Source organism: Podarcis bocagei (genome assembly GCF_964188305.1).
Source record: "Podarcis bocagei genome assembly, chromosome: 2".
In the NCBI taxonomy this organism is placed as follows: Eukaryota; Metazoa; Chordata; class Lepidosauria; order Squamata; family Lacertidae; genus Podarcis; species Podarcis bocagei.
Window position 1 is genome coordinate 14948591 of NC_138126.1, and position 16288 is coordinate 14964878.

Genomic DNA, 16288 nt, shown 5'->3' on the forward strand with positions numbered 1-16288 from the left:
CACATGCATGTGGCGCAATAGAGTGCTTCTACGCGTGTGAGTGGCAAAACCCGGAAAAATACCAGAGGCTTACGTAACACGAGGTACCACTGTATAGATACATTCTCCACAGTTCTCATTTATCTAAATTGTCCATAAACTTATTTACAAGTGATTCCTAAAGTCCAGCTAACGTTTTGATTTGCGTGCAGTAATCTCATAGGTAAATTATAAATTTCCCCCATTCTTTTTTAAAGTACTTGTTTTCTTGATTCCTGAGTCTCATGGCTAATTTTGCCATTTTGGCAGAGTCCAGCAGTTTGGACTCGTCAAACTCATGCTGGTAGTTTCGCGAACACTATCCAACCATCTCGTCCTCTGTCGTCCCCTTCTCCTTGTGCCCTCCATCTTTCTCAACATTAGGGTCTTTTCCAGGGAGTCATCTCTTCTCATGAGGTAGCCAAAGTATTGGAGCCTCAGCTTCAGGATCTGTCCTTCCAGTGAGCGCTCAGGGCTGATTTCCTTAAAAATGGAGAGGTCTGATCTCCTTGCAGTCCATGGGACTCTCAAGAGTCTCCTCCAGCACCATAATTCAAAAGCATCAATTATTTGGCGATCAGCTTTCTTTATGGTCCACCTTTCACTTCCATACATCACTACTGGGAAAACCATTGCTTTTACTGTACGGACCTTTGTTGGCAAGGTGATGTCTCTACTTTTTCATTATATACCATTTCCCAAAATGATACTGTTATCTTACATGACCACCACATATAGCAAACGGTACCCACTTCCTCTTTACACTTCCCTCAGATATTTGAACTTTCTCTATACGTTTTAGATAACTTACTAGGAGTCAAATACCACCAGTACATCATTTTCATGTAGTTTTCTTTCAATGTACAGCAAGCTGTGAATTTCAGATCTGTTTTCCAAAGCCTCTCCCAATCTGCCATTTGTATGTTATGTCCTAAGTCCCTTTCCCATTTCGTCATAACTGATTTGACCTGTTCATCCTTTGTATACCGTTCTAGGAGCAAGTTACACATTTTAGACAGATCTTTTTATGTTACTTCCTAAGAGTTTTTTTTGAAATGTGATGTCTCTTAACTAAAACCTTTCTTTTTGTCTATCTTAAAGATATTGTTTAGTTGATAGTACTGTAACCAGTCAGTTAAAGCTTCCCTTATCTCTTCAAAATCTTTTAATTTCAGTTGGTTTTCAACTTCAGTTAACAGCTCTCTATAAGTCACCCGATTACTTCTCATATTCATTTTTTTTCAGAGATATTACTTCCAAGGGGGAAAGCTACCAGTGTGTTTTTTACTCAAGCATATTTTTATACTTCTCCCATACCCTACAAATTGGTTTTCTTACTATATGATTCTTAAAAGCTCTAAAAACCTTGGCCTTTTCCTACCATAAATATGCATGCTATCCATTATTTGTGTTCGTCCAGATCTAAAATACAGTATCTGTGTTTTCCATTCCCGGTTCTAGCAGATATAGGATGCTTCATAATAAAGTTTTGTAATGGTTATAGGGGTTGCTCGTGCGTTAGTTGCCGCCACTCCTGGCTAGGTTGCCTGGTTAAACCTTTTCTGTCTGGACAGCCCTTCACTTCATGGCTGTTTCAGTCGCTAGCAGAATCCATCAGTGGGCGTTTCTTGAACCTCTTCCAGCAAAGAAGTTCTTTGACGCCAAGTCTCCGCCTACTCTCCCTGCACGGAAGTCTTCTGCGCAGGGTGGGTGTGGGCAGCGGAGGACCTGTTTTCTTCCCGCTGGTCTCTGGCGAGGAGTCCTGGAGCCCCCTCGCCGATTCCCCCATCTGCCCCCCTTTATCCCTGGTGTTACGCTGATTTCCTTCCCCAGCCAATGAGCTGCCTCTCTCCCTGCTGGGCCCTTCTCCAGCATCGCTTGGGAGCCTTGCCTCCGCCTCTAGCTCCAATGGCAGTTCCCTGACAAGTTTCAAATCCAGCAGGGCGAAACCTCCTCTCTCTCTCTTACATCTGTTAATAATTTATTTTTTATACTTGATTTCGTCCCTTGTCAGATAAACCTAGATATATCTTCTTGCCATTTTTCAAAGCATCCTGCGTTGCCTATTGCCAGGACTGATTGGAATAAAAATAACATTTTTGGCACTACATTCATTTTTATTACTGATATTCTTCCCCAAAATGATAAATTCATTCTTCCCCATATCTCTAAAGCTCTTTTTATTTCTTTCCACTCATTCTTGTAATTGTCTTTAAAAATATTAATATTCTTAGCTGTCAAACAAATACCTCAGTATTTGACTTTGTTATGTATAAATAACTCTGTTTTCTGTTGTAATTCCTTTTGATCTTCCTCCATTGTGTTTTTTACCAAAAACTTAGTCTTATTCTTGTTTAGTTTAAAGCCTCCGGCCTGCCCGAAGTCCTGTATCTTTTCTACCACCTTCGGTGGAGTATTTTTAGGATCCACTATAATTACAATTACTGTAAAAGCTTTTAATTTATATGCTTTATTTTCTACTGTTATTCCTGTAATTAATTTCTCCACTTTTTCTCTCTCGCCAGGGCCTCTAATACCAAAATAAATAATAATGGTGATAGGGTATCCTTGTCTTGTCCCCTTCATTATTTTACACTTTTCTGTTATAACCTTATTAACAATCAGCATAGACTGTTGGTAAAAATAAATTGCTTCCCCATAATTCATTTTTTCTTTTATATTTTTCATAAAAGCCCATGAAACATTATCAAAAGCCTTTTCAGCATCTATAAACATTAAGGCCACATTTTTCTCATTTCTTACTTTCAAATATTCAATAATATCAATTATATTCCTTATATTCTCCTTCATCTGACGTCCTGGTAGAAAGCAGGCCTGCTTGTGATGAATTTTTTCTGCTAAAACACCTTTTATTCTATTGCCCAAGATATGAGCAATAGTCTAAATGGATTTCTATGGACTTCCATCCTACAGGAGTGATGGCCAACAACTTGGATAGCTTGAAAAAGAGGATTAGACTGAAAGCACAGGAAGGCAGGGGGCTCTTGTACTCAAATCCTGCTTGCTGGTTTCCCGCAGGCATTTAGTTGGCCACTGTGAGAACAGGATGCTGGACTAGGGGGGCCTTTGCCCAATCGAACAGGCTCTTCTTATGTTCTAATACAGGCATCCCCAAACTTGGCCCTCCAGATGTTTTGGGACTACAACTCCCAATGTCCCTAGCTAACAGGATCAGTGGTCAGGGATGATGGGAATTGTAGTCCCAAAACATCTGGAGGGCCAAGTTTGGGGATGCCTGTTCTAATATATTGCAATATTTTTACAGTTACATGTGGCATAGTAACACAAAAGTTTTACTTCTTAGTCATAGGAGAGACTGCTATTCAAGCCTGTGATCATTTCCTCCCTGGAAAAAGAGAAATACTGTGGTACCTCGGGTTACATACGCTTCAGGTTACATATGCTTCAGGTTACAGACTCTGCTCACCCAGAAATAGTGCTTCAGGTTAAGAACTTTGCTTCAGGATGAGAACAGAAATCGTGCTCCGGCGGTGAAGGCCCCATTAGCTAAAATGCTGCTTCAGCATAAGAACAGTTTCAGGTTAAGTACGGACCTCCAGAACGAATTAAGTACTTAACCCGAGGTACCACTGTACAGAGATGTGTCTAAGAAGCCAGTTCCACCATAAATTATAACATAAATGCATTTTATTAAGTGAATGGAGTGATCATGTCTCATTCTTGCCATTATCACATCTACATTCCTAGAAGTTTGGAACGTAAGAGAGGACAGTGGAGAATGGAGACTGTTAAAATAAGAGACGGTGCATATTGGGATTGACGTGTTTTTTAGTTCCTTTCTTTTCTTTCTTGAAAGTCTTAACAGGATTCTCCCCGCCCCCCCACTCCCAAACAGGTGAGGAAGATGATGGCCAGAATTCTATGGAGTCATCTGTGAAATCATTGGGAAGAACAAAGAAACAGTTTAAATGCCTGGAGTGTGGGATGTGCTTTAGTCACAGTGGAAGACTGAGAAGACACCAACAAACTCATACAAGGGAGAAACCATTTGCATGTATTGAATGTGGAAAGACCTTCAGGGAAAATAGAACTCTTAGAACACATCAAGGAACTCACACGGGGGAGAAACCATTTCAATGTATTGAATGTGGAAAGAGCTTCAGTGAAAGTGGAACACTTAGAAGACACCAAAAAACTCACACGGGGGAGAAACCATTTCAATGTATTGAATGTGGAAAGATCTTCAGTCGATATGAAACACTTAGAATGCACCAACGAACTCACACAGGGGAGAAACCATTTAAATGTATTGAATGTGGAAAGAGCTTCAGTGAAAGTGGAACACTTAGAAGACACCAACAAACTCACACGGGGGAGAAACCATTTCAATGTATTGAATGTGGAAAGATCTTCAGTCGATATGAAACACTTAGAATGCACCAACGAACTCACACGGGGGAGAAACCATTTAAATGCATTGAATGTGGAAAGTGCTTCAGTCTAAATGGAACACTTAGAATACACCAACTAACTCACACAGGGGAGAAACCATTTAAATGTATTGAATGTGGAAAGATCTTCAGTAAAAACGGAGCACTTAGAATACACCAACGAACTCACACAGGGGAGAAACCATTTCAATGTATTGAATGTGGAAAGAGCTTCAGTGAAAGTGGAACACTTAGAAAACACCAAAAAACACACACGGGGGAGAAACCATTTGAATGTATTGAATGTGGAAAGAGCTTCATTAAAAGTGGAGCACTTAGAAGACACCAACAAACTCACACGGGGGAGAAACCATTTCAATGTATTGAATGTGGAAAGAGCTTCAGTCAAAACGGAGCACTTAGAAAACACCAACGAACTCACACAGGGGATAAACCATTTGCATGTATTGAATGTGGAAAGAGCTTCAGTGAAAGTGGAACACTTAGAAGACACCAAAAAACTCACACGGGGGAGAAACCATTTCAATGTATTGAATGTGGAAAGATCTTCAGTCGATATGAAACACTTAGAATGCACCAACGAACTCACACAGGGGAGAAACCATTTAAATGTATTGAATGTGGAAAGAGCTTCAGTGAAAGTGGAACACTTAGAATGCACCAACGAACTCACACGGGGGAGAAACCATTTAAATGTATTGAATGTGGAAACAGCTTCAGTCAAAATAGATACCTTAGAAGACATCAACGAACTCACACAGGGGAGACACCCTTTAAATGTATTGAATGTGGAAAGTGCTTCAGTCTAAATGGAACACTTAGAATACACCAACTAACTCACACAGGGGAGAAACCATTTAAATGTATTGAATGTGGAAAGATCTTCAGTCGATATGAAACACTTAGAATGCACCAACTAACTCACATTGGGGAGAAACCATTTAAATGTATTGAATGTGGAAACAGCTTCAGTCAAAATAGATACCTTAGAAGACATCAACGAACTCACACAGGGGAAAAACCATTTAAATGTATTGAATGTGGAAAGAGCTACAGTCAAAACGGAGCACTTAGAACACACCAACGAACTCACACAGGAGAAACCATTTAAATGTACTGAATGTGGAAAGAATGTGGAAAGCTTCAGTCCATATCGACACCTTATAAGACACCAACTTCAGCTGCAGTAGAGCACTTAGAATACACCAACTATTTTTTTAAAAATAATATTTATTAAAGTTTTAAAGGTTACAAAAGGAAAAAAGAGAAAACACCAAATTAAGCAAAAAACAAGACAATACATCACAACAAGTAAAAACAAACAGAAGAAAAAAGAAAAAAACAAACAAAAGAAAAAAGAAAAAAAACAAATCAAACCTTCCCATTACTTATCTTTCATTTGCTTGTTTCCTTGACCTCCTCACACCTCCCTTTTTTGTATTCTAGTTCAGTTAGATATTTCAGCAAATCCTTTCCATCTTTGTTTTTATCCTAATAATTTATCTTAATATACTGTAATTTTACATTCTTCCAGGATATGTCTGGAAGCGAAAGGAAAGTCCAATGCTGTAAAGAAAAATATTGCATAGGAACCTGGAATGTAAGAACCATGAACCTGGGTAAGTTGGAGGTGGTCAAAAGTGAGATGGCAAGAATAAATATTGACATCCTGGGCATCAGTGAACTAAAATGGACGGGAATGGGTGAATTCAGTTTGGATGACCATCATATCTACTACTGTGGGCCAGAAACCCGTAAAAGAAATGGAGTGGCCCTCATAGTCAACAAAAGAGTGGCGAAGGCTGTACTGTATCAAAAATGATAGAATGATCTCGATACGAATCCAAGGCAGCCCTTTTAACATCACAGTAATCCAAGTTTATGCACCAACTACTGGTGCTGAAGAAACTGAAATTGACCAATTCTATGAAGACTTACAACACCTTATAGAAGTGACACCAAAGAAGGATGTTCTTCTCATCATAGGGGATTGGAATGCTAAAGTAGGGAGTCAAGAGATAAAAGGAACAACTGGCAAGTTTGGCCTTGGAGATCAAAACGAAGCAGGGCAAAGGCTAATAGAGTTCTGTCAAGAGAACAAGCTGGTCATCACAAACACACTTTTCCAACAACACAAGAGACGACTACACATGGACATCACCAGATGGGCAGCATCGAAATCAGATTGATTATATTCTCTGCAGCCAAAGATGGAGAAGTTCTATACAGTCAGCAAAAACAAGACCTGGAGCTGACTGTGGCTCAGATCAACAGCTTCTTATAGCAAAATTCAAGCTTAAACTGAAGAAAGTAGGAAAAACCACTGGTCCGGTAAGATACAATCTAAGTCAAATCCCTTATGAATACATAGTAGAAGTGAGGAACAGGTTTAAGGATTTAGATCTGGTGGACAGAGTGCCTTAAAAACTATGAATGGAGGCTCATAACATTATACAGGAGGTAGCAACGAAAACCATCCCAATGAAAAGGAAATGCAAGAAAGCAAAGTGGCTGTCCAATGAGGCCTTACAAATAGCAGGGGAGAGAAGGCAAGCAAAATGCGAGGGAGATGGTGAAAGATACAGGAAATTGAATGCAGATTTCCAAAGAATAGCAAGGAGAGACAAGAAGACCTTCTTAAACGAGCAATGCAAAGAAATAGAGGAAAGCAATAGAATGGGAAGAACCAGAGATCTGTTCAAGAAAATTGGAGATATGAAAGGAACATTTCGTACAAACATTTCCATAATAAAGGACAAAAGTGGAAAGGACCTAACAGAAGCAGAAGACATCAAGAAGAGGTGGCAAGAATACACAGAGGAATTATACCAGAAAGAAATGGATGTCCCGTATAGCCCAGGTAGTGTGGTTGCTGACCTTGAGCCAGACATCCTGGAAAGTGAAGTCAAATGGGCCTTAGAAAGCACTGCAAATAACAAGGCCAGTGGAAGTGATGGTATTCCAGCTGAACTATTTAAAATTTTAAAAGATGATGCTGTTAAGGTGCTACACTCAATATGCCAGCAAGTTTGGAAAACTCAGCAGTGGCCAGAAGATTGGAGAAGATCAGTCTACATCCCAATCCCAAAGAAGGGCAGTGCCAAAAAATGCTCCAACTACCGCACAATTGCACTCATTTCACATGCTAGCAAGGTTATGCTTAAAATTCTACAAGGAAGGCTCAAGCAGTGTGTGGACCGAGAACTCCCAGAAGTGCAAGCTGGATTTAGAAGAGGCAGAGGAACCAGAGACCAAATTGCAAACATGCGCTGGATTATGGAGAAAGCTAGAGAGTTCCAGAAAGACATCTACTTCCAGGAGTGCCTGGTGTGCTCTGGTCCATGGGGTCACGAAGAGTCGGACACGACTAAACGACTAAACAACAACAACAATTTTACATTCTCTTCTTTCACCAATTAACAATCCATTTTTACTTAGTCCTTTATAACATTTCTGCTAAAACCACATAACTTCATTCCAGCATCCTTCTAACATTCCTTAATTTTACAGTGTTTCTGTAAGTAAACTTTAAATTTCTTCCATTCTTCTTCCACCGACTCTTCTCCCTGGTCTCGGATTCTGCCAGTCATTTCCGCCAGTTCCATGTAATCTATCACCTTTGTCTGCCATTCTTCCCGGGTGGGTAGATCTTGTGTCTTGCAGTACTTTGCAATAAGTATTCTTGCTGCTGTTGTAGCATACATAAAGAAAGTTCTATCCTTCTTTGGCACCAGTTGGCCGACCATGCCCAGGAGAAAGGCCTCTGGTTTCTTCAGGAAGGTATATTTAAATACCTTTTTAATTTCATTATAGATAATCTCCCAGAAAGTCTTAATCCTTGGGCATGTCCACCAAAGGTGAAAGAGTGTACCTTCCGTCTCTTTACATTTCCAACTTTTATTATTGGGCAAATGGTAGATTTTTGCAAGCTTGACTGGTGTCATGTACCACCTGTAAATCATTTTCATTAAATTCTCTCTTAAGGCATTACATGCCGTAAATTTCATACCTGTGGTCCATAACTGTTCCCAGTCAGCCATCATAATGTTGTGTCCAACATCTTGTGCCCATTTAATCATAGCAGATTTCACCGTTTCATCCTGAGTGTTCCATTTCAACAGCAAGTTATACATTCTTGACAAGTTCTTAATTTTGGGATCTAACAGTTCTGTTTCCAATTTTGATTTTTCCACCTGGAAGCTAATTTTCTTGTCTAAATTGTAAGCCTCCATTATTTGGTAATAATGAAGCCAATCTCGCACTTTGTTTTTTAGTTTTTCAAAACTCTGTAGTTTTAATCTATCTCCCTCTTGTTCCAAAATTTCCCAATATTTCGGTCATTTGGCCTCCATATTGAGCTTTTTCTGAGCCTTCGCTTCCATTGGTGACAGCCACCTTGGAGTTTTGTTTTCAGGCAAGTCCTTATATCTTATCCAGACATTAAACAGTGCTTTCCTAACAATATGGTTTTTAAACGCTTTATGTGCTTTGACCTTATCATACCACAAATATGCATGCCACCCAAATACATTATTAGAACCTTCTAAGTCCAGAATGTCAGTGTTTTCAAGAAGCAGCCATTCTCTCAGCCAACAAAATGCGGCTGATTCATAATAAAGCTTAAGGTCTGGCAGGGCAAATCCACCTCTTTCTTTATTTTATTTTATTTTATTTTATTAAAAGTAATATTTATTCAAATTTTCAAAAATACAAAAAATCAAAAACATCAACAAAATAACATAAAAGAAGAAAAAAGATAAAACAGAAAAAACAAAAAAGGTATAGATTCAAATTGCATCATCTCATTAGCTTGTGTCTTAGACCTCCTCACACCTCCCTTTTTGTATTCTAATTTGTTCATTATTTCAGCAAATTCTTCCCATACTTCTCAATTTTTATTTAAATAATTTATCTTAGCAATCTTTCTCAATTTACCATTGTTGTCTTTAACTTTATCTTACCTTCAAGACCATAGACTTCAAAAATTAGAATTTAAACCATATTTATACTTAACTCCTTCAAGCCTTTCTGCTAAAGCCAATTGGTTCCTTTCCAGCACAATCTGCTATTTCATTAATATTACACAGAAATAAAAAGATATATAAAAAGAGGTTCTCTTCCAATTTTGTCCGTCGTCCCTTCTTCCTGGTTTCGGGTTGTGTCAGTCCTTTCTTCCCTTTAAGTCTTAACCATCAATCCGGTGTTCTGATGTCTGAGGCTCTCAGGTCACTTCCATGTCCCCTCTGCTGGTTTTCTTGTTCCTGTTTATGATAAGACACTTCCTTGTCCCTTGTTGAATTCTTTCGTAGTTTCTTCCCTTTCTCCTTGGGGAGTGGGTCTCTGGGGAATTCCATGCAGTCGTAGTCTCCATTTTCTTTCATCAGGTTGTTCCATTCCCCACAGTCCCACTCCCCTATGCTGATTTTGTAATCCAAGCAATAGTTGTTCCAGAGATACTTATCATTTTGTTTCACAGTCCCACTAGAGCTAAGAATTTCCATAACTCCAAAAACTTGCAGACACTCTTCAAGTTCGATGACTTTAGATCTCTCCCTTTGTAACTTTTGAGGTGCAATCGCAACCTCTTCCATCTTCCACTGCCCTTGGACTTGCCTTGAGTCAGTTTCCTGAATTGGTTGTAGTGAAGTTTCTTTCTCTTCTTTTCCTGTCAGTTCATACTTTCTGGCTACAGCAGCCATAAAATCCAGCTTTTCATTCATCAAGTTCATATCCTCATGCAGCTGCTGCAGCAAAGCATTCACTTTGCCAAGGGCAGAAGGTGGAATTTCCTCCCTGCTCATTTCTGTTCAAGGTCAAGTATCTGGTCCCACGCTGATTCTCACAGCTGTTATGTCTCCCTGTGGACTGCAGCAAAAAAATTGACAAGCTCCCTCTAGGGGACACAGTTTCTATTTAACGCCCATCTTTAAAATGTATCCAACAAAGGAAAATTTACTTTCAATTTTCTAGTACTTTGTTTCCTTACAATACAAAAAAGCAGGGAGCAACATTAAAGTTAATTTGTTTCTCTTTTATTTCTATCTGTCCAAGAATATTCCGTTTTCTTCAAAGATTACTGTCCTGACGTCCCGTCCCCGGGTTTGGGACGTTGGAAATTTATATTCCTTTACTCTCTTTCTGCAGGGTTAGACGGTCAAAGTTCTTCCCCCCCCCCTTTCCTCCTGTTGTCAAGAGGGTTTTGGTGGTCATGGGTGCAGGAAATTTCAATCTTAAGATCAAATTCCAGGCTATTTAGCTTGTACGATCTTTGCTTCAGTCTGTTTACAAAAAGCGGAAGGCGGACTTCCTGTTTAGACCTTCCCGCTTCGTTACCTAATTCAAAGATTTTTCCTTAGTCAAATCTTCCATTTTTACTCACGGGTACTTGTTTAGAGTCCAAATGTCATCAGGAAAAAGTCAGCGCTCTCCAGCGATGGCTGTGCTGCTTTCCTCCGTGAAAATAGCAATCGGTCCGCTGCACCGCGCTGCTCGTCCCACTTTGCTCCGGAGCCCCAAAAGGGGGTTTCCTTGCGAGTAGGGGAGGCGCTCTTGGTGCTCTGCCGAACCCCACGTCCCCAGGCTTCTCCACCTGGGGTTTCTAGCGGGTCCCCACCTTCGCCGCAGTGGGAAGACCCAGTTTCCACGGAGCCCATTCCTCCGGTCGGAGGAACTCCGCCATTCGCCGATGGTGCTAACCCGGAAGTCCAAATCCACCTGTTTCTTTAGCATCAGTTAATATCTTAAATTTTATTTGAGGCTTCTTGCCCTGCCAGACAAATCTAGAAATATCTCTCTGCCACTTCTTGAAACAATCCATTTTATCCACAATTTGCAATGTTTGAAACAAAAACAGCATCCTTGGCAATACATTCATTTTTATCACAGCAATCCGGCCTAGCAATGATAACTTCAAATTTGATCATATTTCTAAATCCTTTTTCACTTCCATCCAGCATTTTTCATAATTGTCTTTAAATAAATTTACAAGACAGAGCTGTTCCACCAGGCCTTTGGTCAGGGCGCAGCCTGACTCCCTCCTCTGGCAACCCGCACAGAATTTTGCTTAATCGGTTGCCATCAATTTGATTTTAATTAATTTTTATAATGAAATATTTTTAGAATGTGTGATTATTTGACTGTTTGATTATTTGATTGTTGTTAGCCGCCCTGAGCCCGGCTTCGGCTGGGGAGGGCGGGATATAAATAAAATTTATTATTATTATTATTATTATTTATTTATTCTTGGCAGTCATATTAACCCCTAGGTATTTCACTTTCTTAACCAGTGTTAATCCTGTCTCCTTCTGAAACCTCTCTCTCTCAATCACTGTTAGATTTTTCTCTAAAACCTTGTTGTTGTTTAGTCGTTTAGTCGTGTCCGACTCTTCGTGACCCCATGGACCAGAACACGCCAGGCACCTCTGTCCTCCACTACCTCCCGCAGTTTGGTCAAACTCATGCTGGTAACCTCAAAAACCTTAGTTTTCATCTTTTGTTGTTGTTTAGTCGTTTAGTCGTGTCCGACCCTTCGTGACCCCATGGACCAGAGCACGCCAGGCACCTCTGTCCTCCACTACCTCCCGCAGTTTGGTCAAACTCATGCTGGTAACCTCGAAAACACTATCCAACCATCTCGTCCTCTGTCGCCCCCTTCTCCTTGTGCCCCCCATCTTTCCCAGCATCAGTGTCTTCTCCAGGGAGTCTTCTCTTCTCATGAGGTGGCCAAAGTACTGGAGCCTCAGCTTCACGATCTGTCCTTCCAGTGAGCACTCAGGGCTGATTTCCTTAAGAATGGATGCGTTTGATCTTCTTGCAGTCCATGGGACTCTCAAGAGTCTTCTCCAGCACCATAATTCAAAAGCATCAATTCTTCGGCGATCAGCCTTCTTTATGGTCCAGCTCTCACTTCCATACATCACTACTTGGAAAACCATGGCTTTAACTATACGGACCTTTGTTGGCAAGGTGACGTCTCTACTTCTCAAGATGCTGTCTAGGCCTGTCATTGCCCTTCTCCCATGAAGCAGGCGTCTTTTAATTTCGTGGCTGCTGTCACCATCTGCAGTGATCATGGAGCCCAAGAAAGTAAAATCTCTCACTGCCTCCATTTCTTCCCCTTCTATTTGCCAGGAGGTGATGGGACCAGTGGCCATGATCTTCGTTTTTTTGATGTTGAGCTTCAGACCATATTTTGCGCTCTCCTCTTTCACCCTCATTAAAAGGTTCTTTAATTCCTCCTCACTTTCTGCCATCAAGGTTGTGTCATCTGCATATCTGAGGTTGTTGATATTTCTTCCGGCAATCTTAATTCCAGCTTGGGATTCATCCAGCCCAGCCTTTCGCATGATGTATTCTGCATATAAATTAAATAAGCAGGGAGACAAAATACAGCCTTGTCGTACTCCTATCCCAATTTTGAACCAATCAGTTGTTCCATATCCAGTTCTAACTGTAGCTTCTTGTCCCACATAGAGATTTCTCAGGAGACAGATGAGGTGATCAGGCACTCCCATTTCTTTAAGAACTTGCCATAGTTTGCTGTGGTCGACACAGTCAAAGGCTTTTGCATACTCAATGAAGCAGAAGTAGATGTCTTTCTGGAACTCTCTAGCTTTCTCCATAATCCAGCGCATGTTTGCAATTTGGTCTCTGGTTCCTCCGCCTCTTCTAAATCCAGCTTGCACTTCTGGGAGTTCTCGATCCACATACTGCTTGAGCCTTCCTTGTAGAATTTTAAGCATAACCTTGCTAGCGTGTGAAATGAGTGCAATTGTGCGGTAGTTGGAGCATTCTTTGGCACTGCCCTTCTTTGGGATTGGGATGTAGACTGATCTTCTCCAATCTTCTGGCCACTGCTGAGTTTTCCAAATTTGCTGGCATATTGAGTGTAGCACCTTAACAGCATCATCTTTTAAAATTTTAAATAGTTCAGCTGGAATACCATCACTTCCACTGGCCTTGTTATTTGCAGTGCTTTCTAAGGCCCGTTTGACTTCACTTTCCAGGATGTCTGGCTCAAGGTCAGCAACCACACTACCTGGGGTGTACGAGACATCCATATCTTTCTGGTATAATTCCTCTGTGTATTCTTGCCACCTCTTCTTGATGTCTTCTGCTTCTGTTAGGTCCTTACCACTTTTGTCCTTTATTATGGTAATCTTGTTTTCATCTTATTCAACTTAAATCCCGCTACCTGACCAAATTCTTGAATCAGTTCCAATACTCTTTTGGAACTTTAGATTCTGGTTCCTGTAATGTCAATACCAGATCATTGGCAAATGCTTTCAATTTGTACTGTTTAGCTCCAACTTGTATACCTTTAACCAATGGATCCCTTCTAATCATATTTAAAAGGACCTCCAGGACCGATATAAAAAGCAAAGGAGAAATTGGGCAACCTTGTCGTGTTCCTTTCTCTAACTTAAATTCTTCCGTCACCACATTGTTGACAATTAATTTAGCCTTTTGTTCTGAATAGATTGCACCTATACCATTTCCAAAACCTTGGCTAACCCCCATCCCCTGTAAATTCTTCTTCATAAAACTCCAGGAAATATTGTCAAAGGCTTTCTCCGCGTCCACAAATATCAAAACTGCTTTGGTGTTAATATTCACTTGTAATTTTTCTAAAATGTTAATTATATTCCTCGTATTGTCAGACAAGTGCCTGCCCGGGAGAAAGCCCGCTTGATCTTTATGTATTTCTTCTACTAAAACCTTTTTTAGTCTTTTAGTTATGATATCTGCAAAAATTTTATAATCCACATTGAGCAAAGATATGTGGCGGTAGTTCTTAAGCTGTGCCTTCTCAGACTCTGTTTTCGGTATAAGTGTAATATAAGCTTCCTTCCACAACTCTGGTGCCTTTTTCCCTTCCAATATTTCATTGCAAACTTTCTTTAAAGGTTGTACTAACCATTCTTTCAAGGATCTATAATATCTTGAAGTCAAACCATCCGGCCCTGGAGATTTGCCTAATTGCATGTTCTGATTGGCCCCTTCTACCTCCTGCTCCGTTATTTTGTAATTCAACATTAGCTTATTTTCTTGAGAGATTTTTTTGTAGTCCATTTATTTTCAAAAAACGATCAATGTCCATTTCTTTCTGCGTCTCCTGTGTATATAGTTGTTTAAAGTACCTCTGAAAGCACTTCCTGATCTCCACTGGATTCTGTATATTATTTCCCTCCACTTCCAAATTCGTAATGGTATTGAGTTTTTGTCTCATCTGTTTAATTTTCCATTCTATTTCCTGGTTCATCATTTTCATATATTGTACTTGATATAACTTTATCTCTTTCAGAATCTCCTGTGACTTTGGTTTCACTCTCAGTTTCTTCTCTCCTTCCTTTATTTTCTCCAAAATCTTATCTTTATTTTTCATTTTGCGCTCTCTTCTTAATTGCATTCTGTTGTATCAAAAATCCTCTCATAGCTGCTTTACTTGCATCCCAGATTACTCTTTTTCAACAGTGGTGTTCATATTTATCTCAAAGTAGTCCCTCAAGGTTTTTTGGGCCTTCTTAGTCACATCTTCGTTCCTAAACAAAGTGTCATTCATCCTCCATCTAAAGGAACCAATTGGTGTTAGTTTCATTTCCATCTTCACAGCATTGTGGTCGGAGCAAGTTTTAGGGCAGATTTCCATTTTTCTAGTCTTCGGAGCCAGCCCTCTAGTTACCCATATTTGGTCAATTCTTGTCCATGTCATTTTGGCCTCAGAGAAGAAAGTTCCCTCTCTTCCCAAGGGGTTCTTCGTTCTCCAAATGTCAACTAAATCCATATTGTTGTATCAAAAATCCTCTCATAGCTGCTTTACTTGCATCCCAGATTACTCTTTTTCAACAGTGGTGTTCATATTTATCTCAAAGTAGTCCCTCAAGGTTTTTTGGGCCTTCTTAGTCACATCTTCGTTCCTAAACAAAGTGTCATTCATCCTCCATCTAAAGGAACCAATTGGTGTTAGTTTCATTTCCATCTTCACAGCATTGTGGTCGGAGCAAGTTTTAGGGCAGATTTCCATTTTTCTAGTCTTCGGAGCCAGCCCTCTAGTTACCCATATTTGGTCAATTCTTGTCCATGTCATTTTGGCCTCAGAGAAGAAAGTTCCCTCTCTTCCCAAGGGGTTCTTCGTTCTCCAAATGTCAACTAAATCCATATTGTCAGTCATGTCAAAACAAGTTTTTGGTAGTCTACCATACTTAGTAACTACCTGTCTCTGTGCCTTGTCCATATTTGTAGTCACCACTCCATGTCCCCCATCAAAATCATATTGTAATCTATATGGTCCATCAGAGTCTCATGTAACTTCTTAAAAAATTCCGATTTCCCCTCGTTTGGTGCGTAGATGCCTACTATCAAAAATTTCTCTCCTTGTGATTGAATTTCAATTGCAACAAATCTTCCTTGGTCATCTTTAAATATAAATTTTGGTGATAGGCATAAATTACTACTCTTTTTTAAACTTTGTCTGATGAAATAAATTCATGGCCCAGTCTTTTATTACTCAATACCTTCCTGTGTAGCCTTATCACATGTGTTAGAATACACCAACTAACTTATACGGGGGAGAAACCATTGGAACGTATTGAATGTGGGACGTGCTTCAACAGGGAGGATAAACTTACATTACAGTGGCGAACTCCCAAAGGGGAGTAGCTTAAGTCAATATGGAACCTTAGGAAACTTCTGCTAACTCAAATGGGAAAAAACAGATTTATGAAATGTGGAAAAAGCTTCAGAGGGAGTGGAGACCTTAATATTCATACGATAATTCACACAGGTGGGAAACCATATAAATGTATGGAGTTTTCCGCTCAGGTTTCCCAGATTTCCTG

General features: G+C 40.0%; 3 protein-coding genes and 1 long non-coding RNA gene across 4 annotated transcripts in view; all 4 read left to right on the forward strand.

Moving 5' to 3' along the window:
• Positions 1–11676, forward strand: part of LOC308580642 (uncharacterized protein) — a 72310-nt gene extending 60634 nt beyond the window's left edge. Inside the window, exon 4 of the mRNA XM_081182595.1 lies at positions 3896–11676. Within this exon, the coding sequence (XP_081038721.1) occupies positions 3896–5562 (1667 nt within the window). The 3' untranslated portion in view covers positions 5563–11676. The remainder of the gene's footprint in view (positions 1–3895) is intronic.
• LOC308580547 (uncharacterized protein) overlaps positions 1–16288 on the forward strand; it is a 147209-nt gene that overhangs the window by 56477 nt on the left and 74444 nt on the right. The window lies entirely within an intron of this gene.
• LOC308581287 overlaps positions 1–16288 on the forward strand; it is a 196492-nt gene that overhangs the window by 11094 nt on the left and 169110 nt on the right. The gene's annotated exons all lie outside the window — the stretch shown is intronic.
• The window catches only part of LOC308579635 (uncharacterized protein), a gene marked incomplete at its 3' end in the record, with an annotated part of 42628 nt that overhangs the window by 4314 nt on the left and 22026 nt on the right, over positions 1–16288 (forward strand). The gene's annotated exons all lie outside the window — the stretch shown is intronic.